This window comes from Alternaria triticimaculans, assembly GCF_023758025.1.
Source record: "Alternaria triticimaculans strain BMP 0046 chromosome Unknown scaffold_12, whole genome shotgun sequence".
Lineage (NCBI taxonomy): Eukaryota > Fungi > Ascomycota > Dothideomycetes > Pleosporales > Pleosporaceae > Alternaria > Alternaria triticimaculans.
In genome coordinates this window covers 52351-75712 of record NW_026055969.1, presented here as the reverse complement: position 1 = coordinate 75712, position 23362 = coordinate 52351, and the positions used below count along the sequence as shown (strand labels likewise).

The following is a 23362-nucleotide window of genomic DNA, read 5'->3' as shown; positions in this document are numbered from 1 at the left end:
ACCCCTCCTATTGTTCTGAATAGACATTCGATGCCAGCAGCGATTACGAGAGATCCAAAAAGCCTCGATTATCACCCAGCTTTTGCTGACGATAATAACATCTCTGGTGCGCAAGAAAGAGCGAATGACTATAAGACAATGCTTCGTGCCCCAGAGGGATCTTTCCAACCAGACCTACCTACAGCAGAATCTGATGATCTCCGACGCGATGGGTTTCAATTCGGGTTCATTGACGAATCGCCAAAGAGGGTCAGAGATGATCGCATCGATGATGACGATCAACCGCCACAGTTGAATCACGACCCATTACCAACATCCTTGCGACATGGCCAGCAACCGCCTCCTATGTACACTAACAGACACATGGATGTGAGCGATGAAGACAGCGACAGGGAGCTTGTTCGTGGAAGAAGCTTGGCACCAGTGACAGCACTGAATGCGAAACAGGAATCTGACAGTGTCAGCCCTGTACTAGCTCCTGTGGGCAAATCTGCCAGTACTACATCAGATAAGAACGGGGATGTGGGGGATTTCGAGCGCGATGACCAAATGCGTGGAGCCCGGGTCACCAGGTATGAAGACACACCCTTTGTGCTGGCGCGACAGCCACCAGACAATGTCGCTGCTATAGAATGGCCGTCTATGGATCCTCTCAATACCCTAGGTTCGAAAGAAAGGGCCCAGGAGTCTGCAGAACACTCGTTCCTGGACATCGGACACGAGACGTTTGTTTACGGCAGCGCTTCGGTTCCGCAGCACCACACAGTCAACGAGCTCGCCAGCGCAGAACAAACGATCCGCCAGGGAGAACGTGCATCTAATGTTGAATCGCCTACTCTCGGTCTTCTTGATGATGCCTTTCGTACTGGCAAAGTCTGGCGAGTATCGTCGCTCGAAGCTAGTGTACCTGCATCCGAGGCGCCTTTTGATGTCAAAGACGACGAGGGCATGTCGAGAGATGAAAAGGCGGATGCGGAACGCGCTTTCAGTCCTGTGTGGTTTGCTAAGAGCGACTTGCAGCTTCCGACAAGCACTCGGGATCTTGGGAATGCAGATGGAAGCGCAGAAATCCGCGCGACAACATTTGGAGAAGAACGCGACGCGGACGCAGGCAGTCGAGTAATGGCCGTTGGCGCGATTGCAGCCCCAGCCCAGCAGGAAATACGAAGACATGGGGACCGGGAGCCTTCGCTTAGCCATACCCTTGCGGGGGCCAGTGCTGCGGCGGCTGACAGCGACACCTCGACGCGCTCCGCGCCGCCCTCCTTAGTTGTCGACGCCGCTGAAAAGCATACCGCCTCTAGATCACTTGGTCCATCATGGGGCCGCGGACACAGCATCATTGATCCACGCGTGGCTGAGCGCGCTTCCGATGAGATGGGGGACGAAAGCAACCTCGTCACGCCCGCCGGGCAGGTTCCGCGCATTACCACCCAGAACGGTCCGGAGACACCCAAGGCTGGACAACCGTACAGCGAGCATTCACGTCCCGCCATGTCAAACAGCCACTCCCATGGCCAGGCCAGCTTTCCGGACTTCAAGCACCAAGCACAGCAACTGCAGGTTTCAAATAGCGCTACGGCGGCTCCAGAACGGTCAAGATCCATGCTCTCGCAGATATCTGCCATGGTTTCTGACGAGGGAAGCAACCCTTACTCTCAAACATCTACTGGAAGATCAACCCCGTCAACAATTCGTCGCATGCAGCCAGAGTCCACCGTGAAGCCTTCGGCAGTCCCACCACAGATTCCAGAGGAGATTTTGATGTCGTATGGTGGAGACGATGGTTTTGATCTTTACGCAGATCATAACGGAGTCGTCAAGGATGTGCAAGACGAGCATGGCCAGCCTTTGCGACTTGGACATCTCCAGGTGCGAGGGGCAACTACCCAACAACAGCCATCACAGCCTTCAACTTCCGGTATTGCGACAGCGCCATCATCTCGCGATGGTGATCGCCCAAGATACAGTTTTGAAAGGCCAATGAGCTTCGTCTCAGGACCTGAAGACCAAGACGGCAAACCTCAAGATCAGATCAACCAGACCGCATCTGCGAATGCAACGCAATCTTCCCCAGTCGCTATGCAGCATCGTAATCAGTCCCAGCAATCACTACACATGGACACAGTGTACTCACCGAACCCGCTAGCAAACGTCGCACCGCCCTCGGATCGGAGCGCATTGAGGCACCAGCCAATGCTTGCATCTGGCCCATCTCCATCCAAGAACATCTTCCAGGCGGTAAAGTCAATCGACCCCAGTAACAAAACCACTCAGATTACCGTCAGTTCTTGGCGTCCTGCGGGCCATCAAGCTTCCCAGCAAGCAGTTTTCGGAAGTCCTGATCTTAACTGTCAGTTACCACAGGCCACTCAAGCTTCGGGTCGGGTTCCGCTAGCAGAACAAGAGAGGCCAGCAATTTCGGGGCCGCAGAGCAACCCGAATCGCGCACAAGGGCAGATGGAATCTCATGGACCCAGAAATCAATTTGAACTGCAACAGCAATTGTTGCAGAGGCAAGGGCAATACCAAGTTGCCGCGTTTAGACCACCCGCCAATTCTTCGTCTCAACCTGCCGAGCAAACATCAAGAAACCAGGAGAAGTCATCTTCGAAACCTCGGCTTACATCAATGTTCAAGAGCTTTGGTGGTAAGACACAGGCGAACCTCCAGTATACGACCAACTCTGGCAATACAGCCATAATCTCCCAGTCCAAGCCACTTCCGCCGGATCCTAGTTCTGGTACTCCGCTTCACTCTGTAATGGACAGATTTATGCGCCCTAGGGAGGCATCGGCAGAAAAGCTTATCGACCAGCAACATCCTTTCTTGCCGCATAGTCGCCCAAACATGGGGCAGCCACCGGAGTTTGGGCAGGCTTCGTTACAGGTACACTCGGTAGAACCGCGTGTCGATTCGAGAACGCGCATTGCATCCGACCTTCCCAACGACTTTTCATCCCAGCAGCCACCGTCAATATCCAATGTTCAAGTCCAGGCCCATCAAGTATCATACTCGAAAAGACCAGAATCTGGCAAGAAGAAGAGATTTTCTGCGTTGGGCGCTCTGTTCATTCGAGGTGGTGTGAATGGTGATGGATCGGCTATGAAATACAAGATGTCAAAAGAAAGAAAGAAGGCACAGAAGAGTATACAGGCGACCGCTACTCCAGCTACTCCCAGCGCCTCTCATAGAGTACCTCAGCATCAGCAGAATAAGCCACAGCAGTCTGGCTTAGCATACTATCCTCCCGGACAACTTCCGCCTCATACCATACAAAGTAGGCCACCCCTGGGTCAAAAGCTTGGGCCATCGCAACCAGCACCCAACATGCATCCTCAAAAGCTACCTCAGCCGTATCAGCAACAAACGCAGCAAGTTCTGTCATCACGAGAGCCAATCTCTAGTTTACATTCAGAGGAAGCGTCTGCATTCCTTAAAACAAAGCAGCTAGCGATGGAACACCAAGCTCGGCAAAGCAGCTTACAATTGAATCAATCCCAAGCTTCCAAGCCTGGGATTGAAGCACAGCCCTCTAGTGCACCATTCCAGAACACTCTTGCACACACGCGAGATCAAGATTCGGATCCACCTCCTGGAGGATACTATAATCATCGTGCTGAGCCAGCTCCAGCTGGGAGTGGAGCCTACGCAGCTTCTTTAGCCGCGCGGGGACAGGTAGATCAACGTAATCAACAGCAAACAGCTCACCAAGGAGTTTATACGGTCCCACAGGCTGAGCGACAGCAGCAACCCCCCGAAAAACAGCAGTCTGAGTACGAGCAGAGTGTTCAGAGGGACCATCAATATGAGCGACAACTAGAACAACAAGCACACCCCGAGACATCCCAGGACCACCTTGCCCATCATACCTGGCGAGCACAACGGGAGGAACTACTACGACAGGAGCGATCTGCACCAGAGCACAATAGGCCATGGCCGAACGACGATGCGTGGGTGCAACGACCGCGTCAGCAGCAACAACACCAATCTTTGGTAGAGTGGCGACCGAACGACTATCAACCTCAGCTTCCGTACCACGATGCGCACGGCTCAGGACCTCTTTTTGCTTCTCAAGATGATGAGCCGATATCTCCACCTGCAGTGTCCCCTACGCAAGAGCCGAGTTATGACGCACCTCCAATACCTGCGGCGTATAGTCATGTATCTGGGGCATTTGTATCGCCGCTTGATCGGCAACAGCAGTCGTTGTCACTCAGTCAGACGGATGCGCCCGTGCAACTTTCAGTGGATCAACACAATCGTCCGCTTTCGGAGTCAATAATGCAGGCTGTGTCGCCGCAAGTGTCTGCACACTCACAAGTACCTCCAAACGGTCGAATGCACTCGGATGCTAGCACAATGTCCCTCGTGTCGCCAATATCAAACTCTCCAGCAATGCCTAGCTACTCTCCAGCCCCTAGTAGCCAACGGTACCAGAATACAAGGATGAGCAGCATATCAGAAGTCCATCAGCAGGATCTTCCATGGCATCTCGACTTCCCAGCAGGAGCAACCGAACAAGACATTGTTCGAGCACGACAGGGACAATACATGCAAGAACGCTTTACCGCCCAACAACAACAGCAGGACGAGAGAGCTGCCGGATCACCATCGCCTCGTTTATCGCCCGAGCAGACTACGCTAAATACTGTACCTCCACATGCTCAAGCACACGGCGGTGGATTCAGGGAAATTCTGCCGCGAAGTTTCACGCAGCCCGATGCGACCTCGCAGGCAGCACAATCAAGTCAAAATCTTCAGCCCATTATCCGCCGCGACGCGACACCTGTACAGCCAACACCGATACATCCGGGACAATCCCCGCCACCCGCAGCGTATCCTCTGCCCATGTCTCCCGACCCCACGGTGATCAATAGTCCCCAGAATTTCATTGCAAGCGGATTTGCCCCACCTCCACCACCAAAAATAGCCCAAAGTCCTATGCGACCCGGACCTTCTAACGCCCAGCCTTTTTCATTTGAGGGTCAACGGCCGCATTCTCATAGCCCATCGTCGCCAAACTACGTCTATGCCTCGTCACACGGGAATGGATCCCAGTATGATGTGAAAGCTCATAATGAAGCCCCACCATCATATGACGGTCCTGGTGTGCCTAATAGTGGTTTAGATGAGAGTCGCCCCGAAGGACTTCGACCGCTCAATATCACAACGGATCTAGACGGTGAACCGCGTGATAGACAGCCAGATTCTCGTCCACGTCAACCCTCGATTGGTATCCTGCAGCATCCACAACCCGCCTCAATGGCTGCTTCACCTCAACGCACATCACCAGACATGGGTGCGGAGTCGTTACGTCGCCAACTCCTACAGCAAGAGAATCTCGCCCACATGGAACGCGTCCAGCGCGAAAAGGAGAAGCGCGAGAGACATGAACGCGATAGGCAGGAACGCGAGGCTGCAAGAGCAAGAGCAAGAGAGCTTGAGCGCAGCGCGTCTGGTGGCGGGCAGGTTGGCAGCCTGAGAAGCATTGGCGGTAGCACTACCGGAGGAGCTTTAACCTGGGAGAGACGTGGGAGTCACAGCAATAGCAGACAGGTATTTGAGCTGCCTGCCGTGGAAGATGACGAGCCCACTATGAAGGCGACTAGTTATCCTGGACAGGAGTGGGTACCTCCCATGTGGGATGGTGACTGAGCCCCAGTCTTTAGTTCGCCCTTTTTCCTTGTGATCATCCCAAATTTGGTCCATTCGCGCTAATTCCCCCCGTTAATATATTCGACGCGAAGTGATATGGTCGCACATTTCCTTCTGTGAATATCACACATCATTGCATCTTGGTTGATCTACGCGTTTTGAGCGAAATTCGGATACCCTCATCGTTTTTCCTGGTACACATTGGACAGTCTCGGTCTTCATCTTCTTTTCTTCGTCCAGCTTTGTTTCTACTTCTGTAAATTGTGCGTAATAGTAGATAAACTTTTTTACCTAGGGCAGTGCAGCGCCAGTTCCGCACTACACATCCCTTACAACATCGATTTAATTCACTATCTGCTCGGCAAGACAACGTATCCAGTTTCTTCCACAGTTCGGACCTGATGGGGAGTCAAACTCGTTGCCAACACCAAGATCTCTGTACCGTGGTCCTTAGGGGCCCACCTCTGACGGTGAGAGAAGAGCAGAATATTACCAATCCAGACACAAACATTTCCTCAATCGACAAAGACGTAAAAGCTGCAACACACCATCTCGAACGTTTCGAACTTCGCGATCCGGCCGGGTTTTAGAGAGGCAAACACTAGCGGCGCCCAAACACTATTAACGCATACCTACCTCAAACTTTTCACTCGTGTCTGGACAACGCTATGCGGGTATTGTGTGCGACGTCGTCTATACCAAGGGAAATTAAATCCCCTTCGCCCACTACCGATGGAGCCTTTTCCGCCGACGCTTGATCTTTCTAACGGTACAACTCACTCCTCTTTTCATTGGTCATTCTACTCAACTCCGATAAACCACCCGTACGAGAACCTCTAGAAATAGCAGGCATAAATTATTCAATTAGAACGCCACAATGTTCCGCAAGATCTTCTCTGTACGAACAATGCGTCAACGCATAACACCTAGCGCCCAACCCATGTCGCGATTCGACAGTCTCCGTCCAAATACTCTCGACGCTGTTGAAGCTTCAAACGCCGAAACCGAAGAAGGTTTCGGCTTCACAGTCGCCTACTCAACTTTCCACCCGTGCTCAACGCGTCCCCTTTCTTTTCCGCTATGCAGCGGGATGGTAACGACAATGCCTACAGTATTGGAATCCACGTCTCAAAAAAACGACATGAAGGAGACTATGAAGGATAGTAAGAGAGAGAAAGAGGAGGGTGTGGAGGAAGTAGCCTTTAAACCATGGCCATACTCCCTCCCGTCATGGCTTCGACCAAAAGCTAGTACAACCTTTTCACTCATGAGCGACAGGACCCTTCCGATTTCTGCTGTAGTAGATTCTGAGCGCACAGGCGTTCTACAGTTCATTCTCTACGGTGTCCCGAATCCAGAACGCTTCTCTTACAGCCAGGAACTAGTGGCGCCGGGTAGTCTTTTGCATAAGGTTCTCCATGGGATCAAGGAGATGGATGAGTGTGAGGGTACTGTTGCTAGTGTCACCGTTGTCGAAAGTGAGAACGTAGACTTGGGCGAGGAGAAAATCAAGAAGGAAGAAGATGAGGCCATAGTGGTGAAGGGTATGCAGAGCAAGGTTACAGTGGAAGATGTGCTGGAGAAGAATAATCATATGGGGCATGGGATGATAGCGAAGCAGCGCTTAGCTCCTTCTCAGAATTTAACTTATGATAAGCACAGTGCATGTAAATAAGGATGAGGACGAATACTTGCAGCCTAGAGCTGACATAAAGCTCAGATCGAATCTAAGCAACGTTCGTTACACCATGTGTCTACTGACTTGTATGTGTGCAAAGAAAAGTGACTAGGCAGCAGTTTTCCTGCTCCTAAACAATAAGTGTACGACACATTACACTGAGTTTTTAAACAATGTATCACATAGCCATGAACGTTAAGATAAAATTCCTATTCTTAGCGCATGTGTCTTTCGCTTAATATGTGTTAATTTCCTTCTATTCTAAGTTTTATAGAGTGTGATACTAGTTCTAGTTAAAACTATTATGTTTGCTCTATACATGTATCTGTCGTAGACACGATGGCTTCTTTCTTATTCTATCTTTTGTGACACTAGTTTACCTACCAACCTCAATTATCCTAAAGACATACAGATATTATGCAAGAGACTGACAAGCTCTCGGCTTCACTCACAGAAGGCACGGCTTAGCTGCATTAAGTCGGAGTCGGTCTCTGCAACTTTGTTATCTCTCGCGCGTTAATCTTCCCTTCTAATAGAAGCTAACGTGAACACTAACATTTAAATTAAGAGCACTAATTTTCACCCTGCTACTCTCCAGTGCCGAAGAACTTAGAAAAGGCGCAGGAGACCGACGACCGCTGCTTACTCCGGAAGCGATAAACCCAGCATGTCTCCGAAGCTCCGTCAACTCGCGCCCAACCCTGTCCCTGCCAGTGTTCGTTATGTGCTAGCCAACTCTACTCCACCAAGCCAAAATGTTTCAATCCAACCCGACAACACTGCTATTGCGTCTGATACAGGCCCATCGAGCAAGACTGCCGAGAGACCCTCCATTTTACGCAAGAGGTCCACATACAAACCCATGTCCAAAACTCGCAAAAGAAGAAATGTGGCAAAAAATGCCCCCACAACACGTGAGTCGTCGGATAGTCCAGTTTGGCAATTGGAACGGTGACAGCCGGAGCAGTGAAAGACATGGAACCACACAAAGCGATGGATGAACTACTGAGCTAGTTTGACGAGCATCAGCTGGGTTGGCACCGACATAGCGGTTCGTATGGATTGGCTAGCATGCCCTACATTGAGAGGGGACTGCCAGTGACATGGGCATGTGTGAAAATTGCGAAGAGAAAACAGCAGATGAGGGACGGCGACCTCTAGGGAGGTGATTAGAAGCACGACTGGTATAGAGAGAATTCATCGGAAAACATGAAGTCTACGACCGGAGGGGAAGCTACACAGTGGATGGAGCCGAATATGGGTTGAGCTGATGTGTGTTTGCGCAAAGATGACGTGCAAAAATGGGGCTATGAAGGTTTTTTTTCTGGGGCAGCCTTTCTCCCTGGTTTCTTATGCTCAGTGTCGTAGATGATGACACCAAGAATACCAGCATTGACGAGGAAAAAGAGTATGCTCGAAGCCCAGAGTCCGGGAACAAAGGTCGAACAACCGTTGAACTCAAGTTGAAAGCCCTGCTGGAGCCAGGCAACTTGGCCCACAAGCCAGAGCAGAAGTGCTGTGATCCCAATGGGCGCTGAATGCAGGAGAGTCGAATCTGGAAGGTAGTATGGGAGAAACATCATGTACCAGAGGAAGTACTCGACAGAGTTAGTATTCATGCAAGACCGACAATCCATCGTATCGCTTACCTGGCTTGTGCAGACCTTGTTGAAGGTAACGAAGGCAAACGTCTGGGCTAACATCGTGTTCGGAAGATCCTTCTTCGCTAGCGCTAGTGGTATAAAGAAAGCACTGAGAAGCAGTTGCGGAAGGAATGCCAAACGCTCCAGTCCGGAAGATAATGTGGTCGGCTCCAAGTTCGTAGGCGTTGGGGACGATTTCAGGTAGAGGAGCGTATTATAAGGCGAAAAGTTGTGGCGGTGGTCCGTACGAGTCAGATGGTAAAAGTAACTGTGCTCGAGGAATGGCCATCCGTAAACCTTGTACATAAGCAGGTTCAAGCTCGCAAACGCAAGGAGACTGTAGAGTGCGAAATATATTCTCATGGGATTGAGAAAGTTGCGCGTTCTCTCAAGCAAGGAAGTCGATGGTTGCTGTCGGATATCTGCCCTTGTTGCGACTTGCGTGTCATCGAGGAACCAGACAATAGAGGCTGCGTAGATGAACGGGTAGATTTTGAAGTGCACTGCGAACCCGAGCAAGAACCCAGTAAGTGCTCTTTGCTTTGCCAACACCGCCCAAAGCAATGCAGTCACGAATACTCCAAGCAGTCCCTCGGAGCTACCTCTTGTACTGATAGTGGCCACCATTGGATTCAGCAGCCAAATGCTGGCAAATTTGAGGGCTCGCTCATTGCTCATCTTCTTGTACTGTTTCAAAATACGAAACATCATCCACCCTGTAGCGACATCGCCGATGGCGAACAGGACCTTTCCGAAAGAAAACCAGAATTGCCCAGACCATACAGTAGGGTAGATGAGCCACGCCAGGAGGGGCGTATAACGATACGTGTCCCGTGCGTAAGGGGATTGGCCGCGCGAGATGTAGCGCGCAGCATCCGTGAAGACATAATAGTCAATGTCGGTGTATTTCATAGGTGAATTCGCATCCTGCCAGAGTCCATATAACAGGAAGACAACTCTTAGGACGATTGACGTTGTGAAGACCAGTGGTGGACTGCGAAAGAAAAAGAAAAGAGCCATGTTGTCTCCGGCATTACAAAAGCCAAGTTGACCAGACAAGACGCTGAAAAAAGCGAACCCGATGATAGGAGGATCGGAACTGATCTCGCTGGGTGGTGTGTTGATGAAACCCTACAGGATGGACTCTCCGGGAGTGAGGGCAGCCGAAAGCGCCTTAGTCCGTAAACGCGATAGCGTCCACGTGAGGACGTGCACTAGCGGACAATCCCAGCGTTTGCCTGACGTTGAGTATAAGCTCACCATCCACGCAGATTCATGGGCCTCAAACGACCGAGAGACGCAGCAATGGCGGACGAGAAGCCAGAGCAATCTCAATCGCCCTTTGTGTCGATGTTCGAAGGCTTCCGCGCAGAGCTGGATGAACACCATGATCGACGAGAGAGAATCATCAAGGCGTCCCGTGACATCACCGCGTCGAGCAAGAAGATGTACTAGGCAATGTTCGAGGTTCTTGTAGCCGATTGCTAACAACTGTGCAGCATCTTCACTCTCCAGAGGTAGGTCTTCATGATGGCCTTACCAAACACACACTGACCTGACAAGGGTCCGCGCTGTTGGCCAAGCAGTACCGCCATGGGTCACCGAGAAGAATGCGGAGTACTGGGAGACGATTGAAGATCGCTACAAGAACATCGCCGCCGACCTTCAAGGCCTGAATGCCTACCGCTACTCGCACAACATCACGGGCGGCAATCAAGAGTTCATGGAAGCGCTTAGCTTCCAGCATTACCTTGAAACACAATCACTGATCTCGTACAATGAAGCCAAGGCCCGTATCGCTGCTATGAGCGGCGAAGCTGGACCTATCTCCTTTACGCCAGAAGACTACATTCTCGGTGTCTGCGATATGACTGGCGAGCTGATGCGTTTCTCTGTCACGAGCATGGCGACAAACGGCAAACTTCCGTCTGGCAAGCAAGCAGAGGCGAACAAGAGGCTGAAGCAAGGTAATGGCCAAGACGATGCTGGCGACAAGATGGACATCGACGAGGAAGCATCAGTTGCGAATGAAAGCCAGAAGCCGCGGACTGTCTTGGATGACCTGAGGGCGATCCGGCTGCAGCTCGAGATGCTCGACGCACCGGGAGGGTCCAAGTTTGCAGCAGAGTTGGAGACGAAGAAGATGCCCGTGATGCGCGAGTGCGTGGACAAGGTAGAGAAGGGTCTCTATGGTTTGACTGTGCGTGGAAACGAGCGTCCCAAGGGCTGGATGCCAGATATGAGCAGTGCCAGGGAGGTAGAAAGTTACTGAGCCAGACTACCAAGGCGAATGAAATGCAAGATATCATTCCTGTGCAGTTGTTCCGGTGTGGCTGGGTGGGTGGCGTGGCGCACCCCACTTGGCGTGGGCATCATGGTGCGGTGATGCAGGCCCGAACTTCACACGCCCGTGTCGGTGACAGTGACACCAACGACTATGGTCCTCTGCACCATGCCCAAGACTGATGACCTCGCTCCCGCGCTTCGACTGGCCAGCGCAAATCTAATGCGCACACCCTGAAATCCTGCGTCGACACCCATGGCACGTACTGGCGCCCAACAACAAACCCGCACTTAGCCCTGCTCCAGCCGGAACCGTGGTTCATCAACCAAGCTGCCTACTACTCCCATCCGCGCACCGCCATAGCCGATCGCTACTACACCCTCACTACCCGCGGCTGCGAGGCACATCGGCGATAATCATGCGTCGCAGTACCTGCCCCTCGCGGCCTGGCAAGCCCGAGGCCGCCACGCGCGCACCCGAGCCACCGAAGCGCAAGGTATTCAACTGCATCGTCGACGATACCGCTCTGATCGCCGGCGTCAAGAAGAGCACCCGCGATGGCATCCGCAAGTGGATCGCCCAGGACGCTATACGTCTTTATGTCCCGCTGCACAGTAGGCCATAGCATCGCAGCTTCCCTGTCCCCTTGACTAACGCACAACAAGCCCTTACCCAGCTCCACCGCCTCAAGAACGGCACTGAGCGCATCCACGCCGACGCCCGCGAAGCCGTCAAGTGGCTCGACGAAGTCACGTCCAATGAAGCCGCGAGCCGTGTCCAGCTCGAAGGCGTCGACGAAGCCTACACGACGTGGGGAGAGGTGGAGCACTTCCTGCTACCCGACACATTGCTCTCCATGGAGGATAGCGAGTCGGACGAGGACGACTACCACGAGGATCTCGAAAGCTCCTTCAACGCCCTCGACATGTCCGATGGCACATCCATCAGCTCTACGCACAGCTTCGAGAACGTGTCCAAGACTCCCGAGTCGCCTGGTTCGCGTTCGAGCACGGCGTCCGGGCCTGTCGACGCCACCCCACACACAGACAAGGCAGCCACGCTACTCAGAGCGTCCCCCGACCGTACCGCACGCAGCAGTACCGACATGGCTCGCGCTGACAAGACGACCAAAGGCTCCGTGCCTGTCTATCTCCAGCCCCTCTTCAATCACATCATGTGGCGCATCAACAAGGAGGGCAATCCAGATGCGGCCCTGGAGTCCTTCATCCTCCTCACCAATGATTCTGCCAAGCAGGCCATCGCTCAGAAGTTCGGCATCCGTGCTAAACGCCTTGAGCAGCTCCGAGATGCTGTTGCTCGTGAAGACCGCGAATACAAGAACCATCTGACCATCCACAAGCTAGAGGTCGAAGCGACCGCTGCTAAGAGCGCCTCTCCAATCGCACCCAAAGCCGCAGAGCGACCCAAGTCCAGCCCCATCCACACGAACGTAAACGAGACTAAGCCCGAAGACATCTCCGATGACGAGGACGAGGTACTTTTCAAGCGCGCCCCTCGAGGCCCTGCCGCCACTACCGGCAACCAACACGTCTTCGACCCCAACGATTTTGCTCGCACAAACCAGCAACAGTCCCTTCGCGGTGGACGTGGAGCTCATGCGGCGCCCCGCGGTCGCGGTGGACCAGCCTTCCGGGGCCGTGGTAACTTTGCATCGCGCGGCGCATACGTTCCTCCAGGCCCAGTCTTCCGAGCTCCACCAGCTCCTCGACATGATCCGAATGCGCCTCTCGATCCAGACTCTTTCTCTCGCCCTGCCCCCAAAGTGGGCCCCGTTCGCGGCGGTGGACGGCGAAAGCTATGGGAGCCCAACTAGCAAACCGAAAGATGAGCGTCAGTAGCAACGCAGTAGTCGAAATTCACAACGCCGCCATCGAACGGAACGTTGAACACGATCAAGACACGAGCCATCAGTACACAAGGGGCTTTGAGCAGGATAGGACAGGTACTGGACAGTACGGTGACCTCGCGGCCCCTTAGTCTACATCACATCATGTCAACGCTGAGCAGAAAATGAGCGCAGGTCTTAGCAACTGGTCCAACGGAGCATCATGTCCCACATCCTTCCACTCACAGTCAACCCAGAGCTGTCGCTACATCTAACGACTTGACCGGGTCGACTACACTTTTCAAGGGCATACCTTCTTATTGGGTTTGTTCTCTACGAGCACTCTCTCCTTGTGTGGTTTTGCACTCATTCTTGCTTTACAATAAAATTGCACAATTGCCTCGTTCGCTACATGGTCATGGTACTTCTGCCGCCCATTTACGGCTAAGAATGTTACCATCCACTTCGAACGAGGTTCTAATATATGCTTTACCGCCTTCTTGTACGCCTGTCTGTGAGACTGAACGATAGTCTGCCGTAGGAAGCGCGTGCGGGATAAGGGAAGAAACGCCATAGCTATGATCAACTAGGAATAAATGTTTTGTTCTTGGAGGTTTCCACTCGCATGATAGGCTTGATGTCTCTTCGTGAAGTATCGTCAGATTAACTATATAGACACGAAAGAAAGGGCCACACGCCTCGTTCTCTCCTGCAGTACCATATTAATGCGCAAGAGAACGTGCATACCTAGGTGCCACGGGCGGCTACGTTATTATCCAGTTTGCTGCCTGCTCTAAACCTGATGTATTACAGTCTGTCAAGTAGCAGCATAATTAGTATTTATGTAACGGTTCAGTTTCGTGCTTGCACAAAGGAACATGAACACATCAGTATCGAGAGAGCAGCATGTATTTGAAATTATACAAAGAAGAGATAGACACAAAACTCTCTCAAAAACAAGACAAATGGCTATTTTCGCCATTCAAACCCCTACTTCAATCAATTTACTCCCTCGTACCCCTTAGCAACCTTCCAAAAGCACTTTGCCTTTTCCTCTTCAGTTCGTTGAAGCTACCCTGTTCAACCACGCTTCCTTGATCCAACACAACAATGTGCTCAGCAATAGCCATCATCTCCCGCACATGCGTAATGATGATGACCGTCATCCGTTTCTTCGGTCTGTTGCCCTTATTACTACCACTACCCAGAGTCATCCGCTGCTTCAGGGGATATCCAACTTTGTAATCCCAATTCCCCTCTATCTCATCCCAAAACCAACCTGAACGGCTCCAGGGTGATATGGGTGGGGAATATGGTGGATCCAGTGTCTTCGATGCCGTGAACGAGACTGAGGATGGTCTCGCGGATGATCTGAGCGGAAGTTACGTCTAGCGCGCTCGTTGCTTCGTCGAGGATACGCACATCGGGGTTTCTAACGGGGGCGCGTGCGATCGAGACGCGTTGAGCTTGGCCTCCGGATAGACATGTGCCGCCTTCGCCGATAGGCGTGTTGTAGCCTTGGGGCAGGCTGTCGATGAACTCAGCTATGTCAGCTGCGGAGGCGGCTGCGCGGATGCTTTTGATGCTTGTTTCGGGAAGGAAACGGGATAGGCCGTAGGCGATGTTTTCTGCGATAGTGCCGGGGAAGAGGACGGGCGTTCGTGATACTATGGCCATCCGGGAACGGAGGATGGTAGTATGCAAGGTCTTGATATCGTAATTCGAGACGGTCATATCGCCTGACGGGTTGGAGGATGCGAGTGAGTTGTTTCCTATTTGGTAAAGCTTGAGGAGGAGAGAGGCAATTGTAGATTTGCCTGCCCCCGAGGATCCGACCATAGCGGTGCAGCTCCCTTGTCGAATTTGGAACGACACTTCATGCAGTACTCAAATCTTAGGCCGGGCTGGGTAAATGAAGGTGACCTTGTTTAGCGAGATGTCATCTGCAAACTGTATCTGAATTTCGCCGGTGAGCTCGTGTGAGTCCTTTGGTAGTCGTGCGAGACGTAGTAATCGTGACCCAGCATCCCTTGCCATGTTGACCTGAGTGACGTAGTTCGCCATATAGCTAACTTGATTGACACTAAGCATGAGAACCAAGAAGCATTCCAACACTTCATTGGCAGTGTACTCATCTTTCGACATGAGATAACCTCCATACCAGTATAGCAGGATAGTTACGAAGATGGCTCCAGTGAATGAAAGTCCGTCAATGGATGCACAGTATATTGCGCGCTTGATGCCGACATTTACGGCTTCGGCAGTTGCGTTGGTATACATTTCCTTGAAGTAATCTTCCAAAACTAGGCATCGAACGGTCTTGATACTGACGAACGCGTCCTGGAGCACTTGACCAACCTTATCAGCGGCCTCATTTTCCAATCTTTCCCAGCGGCTGCTGATAACGTTGTAGCACTTCGTGATTACGAAGAGAACAGGACCGGTTGCGAGAGCAGCTAGGGCCAACTGCCATGCTATGACCATGCTCCAAAAGATAGAAATACAAACCATAAGATTCATAGTGAGAAAGACACAAGCAAACCGGCCTGGAAGATTTCGGGCCTCTTCAGCAGAGTGACCCAACATCTCGGCAAGCCGCGACACGCTGTTTTCTTCCTTGTCGAAGAACTTCCGTGGTTGCATCAGGATGCGCCGCATGGCTTCCTTCTTCAGCGAAAGAGTCCACGTCTGCGCTACTGTATCTGAGAGCAAGAAAATGAAGTAGCACGATAAACCATCGAGAGCGGCAATACCAAGAATGACGAGGGCGTATTTTTGGGACATTTCCTTCCTAGCGCCAGGCACGTAAAAAGTAGTCAAAAGCTGGGCGAAAACCCATGCAAATACTGGTTTGCATGCAGCATGAATCGTTGCGCTGAAGGATGCCGCTAGAATGAGGAGACGCGGACCCCAGACTATAGCGGGCCATACAGACATGACTATCTCTTTCATAGGAAGAGAAGCGGCCGGGAAATCCTTGTCTTCACTAGGGTTCTTGTTGCGGAAGCGTTCGATTCTCTGAAGAAGCTTATCGTTTCTCGAAGATTTCTTCGGTGCGTCCGAAAGAACTGGGACAGACTCGTTGGTCGCAAAGGGTCGCGAGTACGGACCGATCGGCGAGACTGGTCGCGTAGATAGTTTAGGGTCTGAACGTGAGCTATGTTCTTTTGAAAACGACAGAGAGCGTCTGTGGAGATTCGACCTTGCAATAGGTCTCGAGCCATGGTTTTTCCATAAGATCCTTTTCTTGACAGGAGACGGCATAGACGGGAGATGTTTCGATGCCACAGAATCTGGAGATGCTTGATTCGTCTCAATGGGCTCCATCTTACCGCCTCTATCAGCCGTCTGTTCATGGATGGATAGCCTTGGGCCTGGGCCTACATCGACCGGTATAGTACAGCCCCAAGACGCGCAGGTATTCTCAGAATAGGTCTCCAGCACTGACTGTCCAAAGTGAACAGCAGATAGCGGACGTGTCATAGAAATGATCCGGGCTGTCCGTGACTCCTCGTGTTCCACATTGCCGTCACCAGCTTCAGGCCCCCAATAGGAGTCGTCCTCATGATCATCAGACTCATCGTCTGTGTCAGCCTCGGTGTGCGTATCAAGACAAGACTGAAAGATCCATTTTGTGACTCGAGCTCTTTTCGACACCCCTGTTGTACTACCCGGGCGTTGTCCAGCAAGTACAGGAAGTCGTTGGGTCGGATCTGCAAGATGTCATGGGTAATGATAATCGTTGTCTTCCCTTTCCGCCAGCTTCGTATAGCGTCAAGCATCTCGGCTCGTGTAACGTAATCAAGAGAACTGGTTGATTCGTCCAGGATCAGCACCGGCGAGATCCCAATCCTAGCTTGAGCTAGAGCCATTCTTTGTCTCTGCCCTCCACTCAATGAGCCACCCTTCATGCCGAGTTCAGTATCCAGTCCATTGGGAAAGCTCTCCATAACAGGTTCTAGCATAGCAAACTTGACTGCATTGCGGATATCTTGCATATCCACTGCATCACCTAGCTGACCAAGAGCGAGATTGTGGCGGATAGTATCATTGAACAGCACGCTGTGCTGCTCAACAAGCATGACTTTCTGTCGTAACCATTTGACGTCCAAATCTTCGAGTGGAACGTCATCCAGGAATATCTGTCCTGAAGAAGGCCGATAGAAGCGGACGAGAAGTTGTGCTAGTGTGCTCTTTCCGGAACCCCTTTTGCCGACGACAAAGGTCGTCTCTCCAGCCCGGATTAGAAGCGAAGCATCTCGAATGACAGTCTCGTCTGCGCGTGAAGGATATGAGAATGTGACCTGGTAAATAGTTAGTAAGGAGCATCGACGCGGCGTGAGAAGCATTACCTTTCGAAACTCGAGCTGGCCCGTACATCTCTCAGGCCGCAGTTTGCCTTGCGATTTGAATTGCTGATCGCTCGTTGAAATCAACTTCATAAGCACACTTAATTTTGCACCGGCCATCTTTCTTTGCTGCAATACAATCAGCTGAGGCATTATCTGGGTCATCCCAGACATTGCCATAAGTGCTGCCCAGAACGTCATGAGGACCTGTTTTGGGTCACTTTCCCCGGTTTCGACGAGGTGACTACCATACCAGAATCTTTGAACAAAATCGCTGATCGTAAAAAATTGCATAATGCCGATCTGCATAGAGCGGAAATTGCCCACGCTTCTGTATAAGCTCGCTGCAATCGTGACGATACTGGTAAAGACGTGGAGTTCGTATCTTTCCCCGTTGAAGCATTTAACCGTCTCAATACTTGTCATTGCAGTCGTAATATATTTCAGTGCCGACTTCAAGTTCTCGGCATGCTCGTGTACTCGTAGTGACAACCGCTTTGCCACTGAGGATTGAACCAAGTATAGAACTGGTATTGTACACAATACGACCAATGTTAGATTCCACGAATAGTAAAAAGCGACCCCCAAGGATCTTCTTTAGCGAACGTATTTCTACGGCGATTCCGATATTAGAGTGGCACCTACATCTGTACTATCGGCAGAAATGCGGCGATTCCATCCTCCCGCGTATCGATCCAAGCCATATCCTTTTTGATAAGAGCATCGAAGATTCTGTTGCGGGCACTCCTCGCCTGGAGCTCTCCGAACCTGAGAAAGAATAGATAGTAGAAACTATCGGCAATCCAGTTGAGTGTTGCGAGAGCGGTAAGAATTACGCAGAACCTGGCCATGTTGCTCATGAGTTGGCTGCTGCTTCTCGATCCTTCGCCATGGCTTGTGTATTGACCAGATACGAGACCGTAGAGGATTGCGAAAGCGGGCATGGACAGCGCAGCGACGGACGCCATCGCAATACCGCCAAGCAGTGCGGGCATATGCTGTTTTGTGGCGAAAGTGAACAACGTCCTCCATCCCACGTTCGTTATATAATCCTGATCCTCATCATTCAGAGACGGCGGCTTTTCGGAACGGGCGGTCGCGTTTGGATTAATCATCGTCACCATCTTGACCACTCGCCGGCAGCGACTGCGAAAAGAGAGTGTAAGGTGGTGGAATCGACAAAAGGTAAGAGCGACCCAAAGAGATGAAGTGAGAACAGAGAATAGGGAATTACCACATATGGACTAGTTTGTGGCGGCCATGTGGTCGTAGCCCTGGAAAGATGGTTTCCGCGCACCTGCTTTCGTCGCTTACTTTGTCTTTCCTTGACGTTGTTCTCCAGCCACCAATCGCCGCCTTCACGAAAAGCCCAAAAATTGCATCCACTCATGCGATCACTTTAAAACGAGATGAAACAGTGGCTTCCTCCGCGCAGGTCATCAGCGGATGGTGAGCTGAGAGCGACACTCCCGATTCAGCGCTTTGTTGGTCTTGTAGTTGACATGCACAGTATAGGCCGGCAACTGACGAAGATTACATGTTCACCAATACGTCAATTACCAAGCCAATATGGTACTCCACCGATGATCCAGTGGCTTGCATGACAGATATTCATAGACGGTCATAGCTGGGCGGCCGACAAAGAACGTGAGCTCGTAAGCGACGAACAAGTGACGGGCCGGATGTCGGCAATGCAGCCGCGTATTGGCGTCCCTTGCGAACAATAACTTGGAATTTAGAATTTCCAGGATCATCCTGCGGCGAACTACTTGCCCTGCGCCTTCTCGTATATCCAGTCATTCAGGCCTTCTCGGTTACTGCGCATGTCAGCATTGGGCGCGCCGCTATATCCAGGGCGTAGCTTACCGTGCGATTTCAATAGCGTAGAACTGCATTCGAACAGCGAATATTGTGCCTTCCTGGCTGTATTCCATTTTGGGACTTGCGCGCAGCATTGTGCCGAAGTTGTAGTCCTCGACCTTCTTCTCGTACTCACTGATGAACTTGCGCCATCGCTCCTTCCCCTCCTTGCTCTTCATCTCATCCTCGTTTAGTGTGGCTGATGCGTCGAACTCGGGGAATTCCGTCTTGAGGTGTTCGTAGATTTCGTCGTCGATCTTGGTGAGTCGCAGCTTGGAGCCGGGTACTTTCTCGAGGATCTTCCAGTATGTTTCCATGTGCTGCACAACTGTGTGATACTGTCAGCATGGTCGCGACCGGCAGGTCTCGTGATCTGTACCTTTGACCGCGAACTGCTTCTCGATCTGTAGACGCTGTTAGCGATGACTGTCGACGCGCTGGCTTTGGGGTACCTGCATCCTCAAAGTTCTCAGTCTCCTCTGGATTGATGCTCGTGCCTAGTGGGCCTGCGAGAGACATGTTGGCGATTTTGCTAGGGAAATACTATCTATGGGTAGTTTGAAGTGAGAGTGTAGAGAGTGATGTGGGTGCTTGTAGCAGCAATCAGCGCGGTGAAGGTCGACAAAAAATCGCGGAAACGCACTCCGTCATTGCCCCGCCACGCCCGCCACACTTCGCGGGGCTGACTCAACCCCAATTTTCCCATCATGAACACCAACCTCACATATGATTCTGGCGAGCCAATGTTGCCAACTCTACACGTGAGTCTGCATTGCACCGAGCCAGACAGCAGCTAATCACCGCAGCATGAATGCATTCGCGTACCAGTGACAGCACTGGCCTCTTGCGGCGCTCTGCTGATCGCTGCAGAAGGCCCCTTTTTACGCTTCCACCATGCCAGCGACTCGCGGTACATCTCTTCGGAGCGCGTCTTCAAAGCTCAAGCAATCCATGGAATACGCGTCTTTTCGGAAGAGCATGCGCACGTTATCAAATTGGTCATCTGGGGTGGAAGACTGGTCCGCGCCCTCGAGATTGACTTTGCAGATCAAGTTGGCCAACAAGGCCTGAGCCTATGTTTCTCCAACGTCGCGAAAGCTTCAGATTGGATTCTTGATCTCGCTCCTCGTCCCAAAGGCCTGGATGACGATGCTCAGTACCACAAAGGATCCTGCATTGCTGTCACTGCTCATAACGCACTGCTGCACGTTGAGATGGAACAAAGGACGTCGGACGACTTCCACATGACCAAGTGCGCATACCACACATTGATCCGTTGGAGTATCATTTTCTTGCTGACATTTTGATTTCAGTTACATTGATGTAGCTGTATCTGATCTTACTTCAAGTTCTCGATCTATCCTCTACTCCGCTCACCTGTTCTGGGAGAATCTAAACCAGGTCCTCGTTGCTGCTGGTACAGCGTTCGGTGAAATTATATACTGGTCATGGTCCGACAATGGCGGCGGTGGATCCGCCTCCCGTATTCATCGCGTCTTTTTGGGTCACGAGGGCTCAATTTTCGGGGTCCAGATTTCGGAAGAGCTACCCACCGAATGTTGTCAAAGACTGAGGCGGGTGGTAGCAAGCTGCAGCGATGACCGCACAATCCGAATATGGGACGTATCGGATGTGAACACTAGTGCCACTACCTCGGAAGCTCATAGCAATGACTTGGAGATTCTGAGAACTCGTCATACCGGCTTTACCAACGAAGCTTTCGACTCAAATGAGTTTAATAGCTCGAGCTGTCTCGCCATCGGGTGGGGTCATCTTTCACGCGTTTGGACGGTCCGCTTTCTCGAAGCATCGCCATGCAATGGATCACTGTTGCTCCAGTCTGCCGGTGAAGATGCAACTGCAAGGACGTGGGAACTTACGCCAAACCCCGGAAGTAGCACGAGCTTTCCTTACAGGTTGCTAGAACTTGACTGCACCGCGCATCATAGCGGGAAGAACTTGTGGTCGAGTGTTGTTTCCAATGACTCAACAGGAATACAGCAGGTTATTGCAGGTGGCGCTGATAGTAAAGTCACCGCTTCCCCGTTATTGCGCATCCTGCAGGCAGAGAAGAACTTACGTGGTGCGATCGCTGAGTATACTGTACACGACATATTATCATGGGCGCGAGTGGCCGAGCCTGATCCAAACAGGCCTGAATTTGTGGACGGTCCAAAGTTTCCAAGGAAAGCAGAGTTCTTCCGGAGCTATTGCTTTGTCGATGAAACCTCATTTCTGCTTACTACTAACTCTGGAAACGTACTTATCGGCGCCATTTCGTCCAGGACAGCCCCATGTCAATCAAGCCTCCTTTCAGACTCAAAGTTACTCGATGAACTGAAAGATCTTTCTGGTTATTCTGTCTGCACGAGTGGCTGCCGTCCTGGTTTCGCTTACATCGCTGGTAGTAGCGGCAACATCTACGTGTACAGTAAGGAGTCTAATACCCTGGCAAATCTGCATGCCATTGGTAGCAAAGTCGGAGACATCTTCGCTGTGGAGGTATCAAACACGGATGGTCCAAATACGGCGGCATTACTTGTGACCCTTGTTGGTCAAGGTGAAGCGCAATTGCTATACGTGGACCCTGATAGCAACACGAACGTTCTGAGAGTTGTGCAGATACCCATTGCAGAATCTTCGACCGGTTCGGTCATCACGAGTATGACTTATGCAAGAATAACCGGGAGAGACATTCTCATCATTGGGTTCCGTCAGGGTTCGATCGCACTGTATGAAATCCGTAAAGGTGAGGGGGTTACGGATGTTGCTATCTTGCTACGGATCATTGAGAAAGCACACGGTGCGGAAGCAGTCACTTCTCTTACATGGTGTCCCTCATCTGGAGGCTCCTTAGGCTCCGTACACGGCCATCTGTTCTCCGTAGGAAGAGATGGGCGTCTCAGCGTACACCAGTTCGATGCATCTGCAAACGTTGTCGAGCTGGTGCATGATCTTGCGGTACCATTCGGACCAAACATTGAAGGTTTATACTTCCAGGACGACCATCTCCTCATACACGGCTTCTCAAGCAAGAAATGGTATCTCTACGATGTCACTAGCGAAGAGCAAGTCATGAGCATCGAAACCGGAGGAGCGCATAGAAGTTGGGCCTTCCGGTCACATTCGTCGCTAGGAGGTATCCTAGTATGGACTCGAGCCTCTAGTATGCATATATGCAGTCAAAACAGACCGAATCATACTGTCGTTCGACGAGGGGGTCATGGACGTGAGATCAAGGCGGTCGCAGTTGCATCGGAGATGAACGGTAGATCTCACCCGCTCATCGCCACAGGCGCTGAGGATACCGATATCAAGATTTTCCGCCATGTTGATCATGATCTGATATGCCAAAGGACTATTCGCAAGCACACCACGGGGATTCAGCACCTACAATGGTCGCAAGACGGTGACTATCTTTTCAGCAGCGGTGGCTGTGAAGAATGTAAGGTTTGGGTACAACGCTGCAAAGCTGCTGCTGACTTCTTTCACAGTCTATGTATGGCGGATCCGGGACTTACCCGCCTCCGCTCTTGACATTGGAGTCGTGTGCGAACATGTGTACATGCCAGAAAGTGAGCACGCAGATTTGAGACTCATGTCTTTCGATGTGACCACATCGGGATCCACACATACTATCACGATGGTGTTCTCAGATTCCAGCATCAAGGTGAGCTGATCTCCGTATTCTCAATGTAGCATGGCGCTGATTTGACAAGATCTATCGTTATGATCCTGCCGCTACTGTCACATGGAAGCCTCTTGGAAAGGGTCTCTACTTTACATCCTGTTTGACACAGTGCATGTTCCTCTCTAGAGAAAAGGTCTTGACAGCTGGTACCGATGGCCATATTGTAGTATGGCCGCTAATGGCAGAAACCGAAGGATCGCGTGGAAGATCCACTGGGTCAAATGATCATTTGACATGGCATCATCCGGCAAGGATACATCAAAGCTCATCAAAAGCCATGACATCCCGAGCCATTAGTGCGGATACCTGGCTCATCGTATCCGGTGGTGACGATGGCAGTCTGGCGTGTGTAC

At 51.6% G+C, this 23362-nt stretch overlaps 8 protein-coding genes across 8 annotated transcripts; 4 read left to right on the top strand and 4 right to left on the bottom strand.

Annotated features, from left to right (window-relative positions):
* Positions 1 to 138: 138 nt before the first annotated feature.
* Positions 139 to 2398, top strand: J4E78_007552 (uncharacterized protein; the record flags this gene model as incomplete). Its single annotated transcript, XM_049368157.1, has 3 exons — positions 139 to 145; positions 188 to 2246; positions 2278 to 2398. 3 exons carry the CDS (start codon positions 139 to 141, stop codon positions 2396 to 2398), a joined length of 2187 nt encoding a protein of 728 aa, XP_049219811.1.
* A 6245-nt stretch (positions 2399 to 8643) lies between these two features.
* J4E78_007551 (uncharacterized protein) lies at positions 8644 to 9999 on the bottom strand (the record flags this gene model as incomplete). The annotated part of the gene is made up of 2 exons (XM_049368156.1): positions 8644 to 8934; positions 8986 to 9999. 2 exons carry the CDS (start codon positions 9997 to 9999, stop codon positions 8644 to 8646), a joined length of 1305 nt encoding a protein of 434 aa, XP_049219810.1.
* A 255-nt stretch (positions 10000 to 10254) lies between these two features.
* On the top strand, positions 10255 to 11251 carry J4E78_007550 (uncharacterized protein; the record flags this gene model as incomplete). The annotated part of the gene is made up of 3 exons (XM_049368155.1): positions 10255 to 10412; positions 10479 to 10496; positions 10543 to 11251. 3 exons carry the CDS (start codon positions 10255 to 10257, stop codon positions 11249 to 11251), a joined length of 885 nt encoding a protein of 294 aa, XP_049219809.1.
* Positions 11252 to 11681: 430 nt separating this feature from the next.
* On the top strand, positions 11682 to 13097 carry J4E78_007549 (uncharacterized protein; the record flags this gene model as incomplete). Its single annotated transcript, XM_049368154.1, has 2 exons — positions 11682 to 11877; positions 11929 to 13097. 2 exons carry the CDS (start codon positions 11682 to 11684, stop codon positions 13095 to 13097), a joined length of 1365 nt encoding a protein of 454 aa, XP_049219808.1.
* Positions 13098 to 14372: 1275 nt separating this feature from the next.
* Positions 14373 to 14948, bottom strand: J4E78_007548 (uncharacterized protein; the record flags this gene model as incomplete). Its single annotated transcript, XM_049368153.1, has 1 exon — positions 14373 to 14948. The coding sequence occupies one exon, from the start codon at positions 14946 to 14948 to the stop codon at positions 14373 to 14375; it is 576 nt and encodes a 191-aa protein (XP_049219807.1).
* A 48-nt stretch (positions 14949 to 14996) lies between these two features.
* On the bottom strand, positions 14997 to 18453 carry J4E78_007547 (uncharacterized protein; the record flags this gene model as incomplete). Its single annotated transcript, XM_049368152.1, has 4 exons — positions 14997 to 16255; positions 16586 to 16727; positions 16781 to 17413; positions 18112 to 18453. 4 exons carry the CDS (start codon positions 18451 to 18453, stop codon positions 14997 to 14999), a joined length of 2376 nt encoding a protein of 791 aa, XP_049219806.1.
* A 770-nt stretch (positions 18454 to 19223) lies between these two features.
* J4E78_007546 (uncharacterized protein) lies at positions 19224 to 19837 on the bottom strand (the record flags this gene model as incomplete). Its single annotated transcript, XM_049368151.1, has 4 exons — positions 19224 to 19275; positions 19325 to 19646; positions 19698 to 19722; positions 19775 to 19837. 4 exons carry the CDS (start codon positions 19835 to 19837, stop codon positions 19224 to 19226), a joined length of 462 nt encoding a protein of 153 aa, XP_049219805.1.
* Positions 19838 to 20025: 188 nt separating this feature from the next.
* Positions 20026 to 22855, top strand: J4E78_007545 (uncharacterized protein; the record flags this gene model as incomplete). The annotated part of the gene is made up of 3 exons (XM_049368150.1): positions 20026 to 20079; positions 20125 to 20599; positions 21312 to 22855. 3 exons carry the CDS (start codon positions 20026 to 20028, stop codon positions 22853 to 22855), a joined length of 2073 nt encoding a protein of 690 aa, XP_049219804.1.
* Positions 22856 to 23362: the final 507 nt, after the last annotated feature.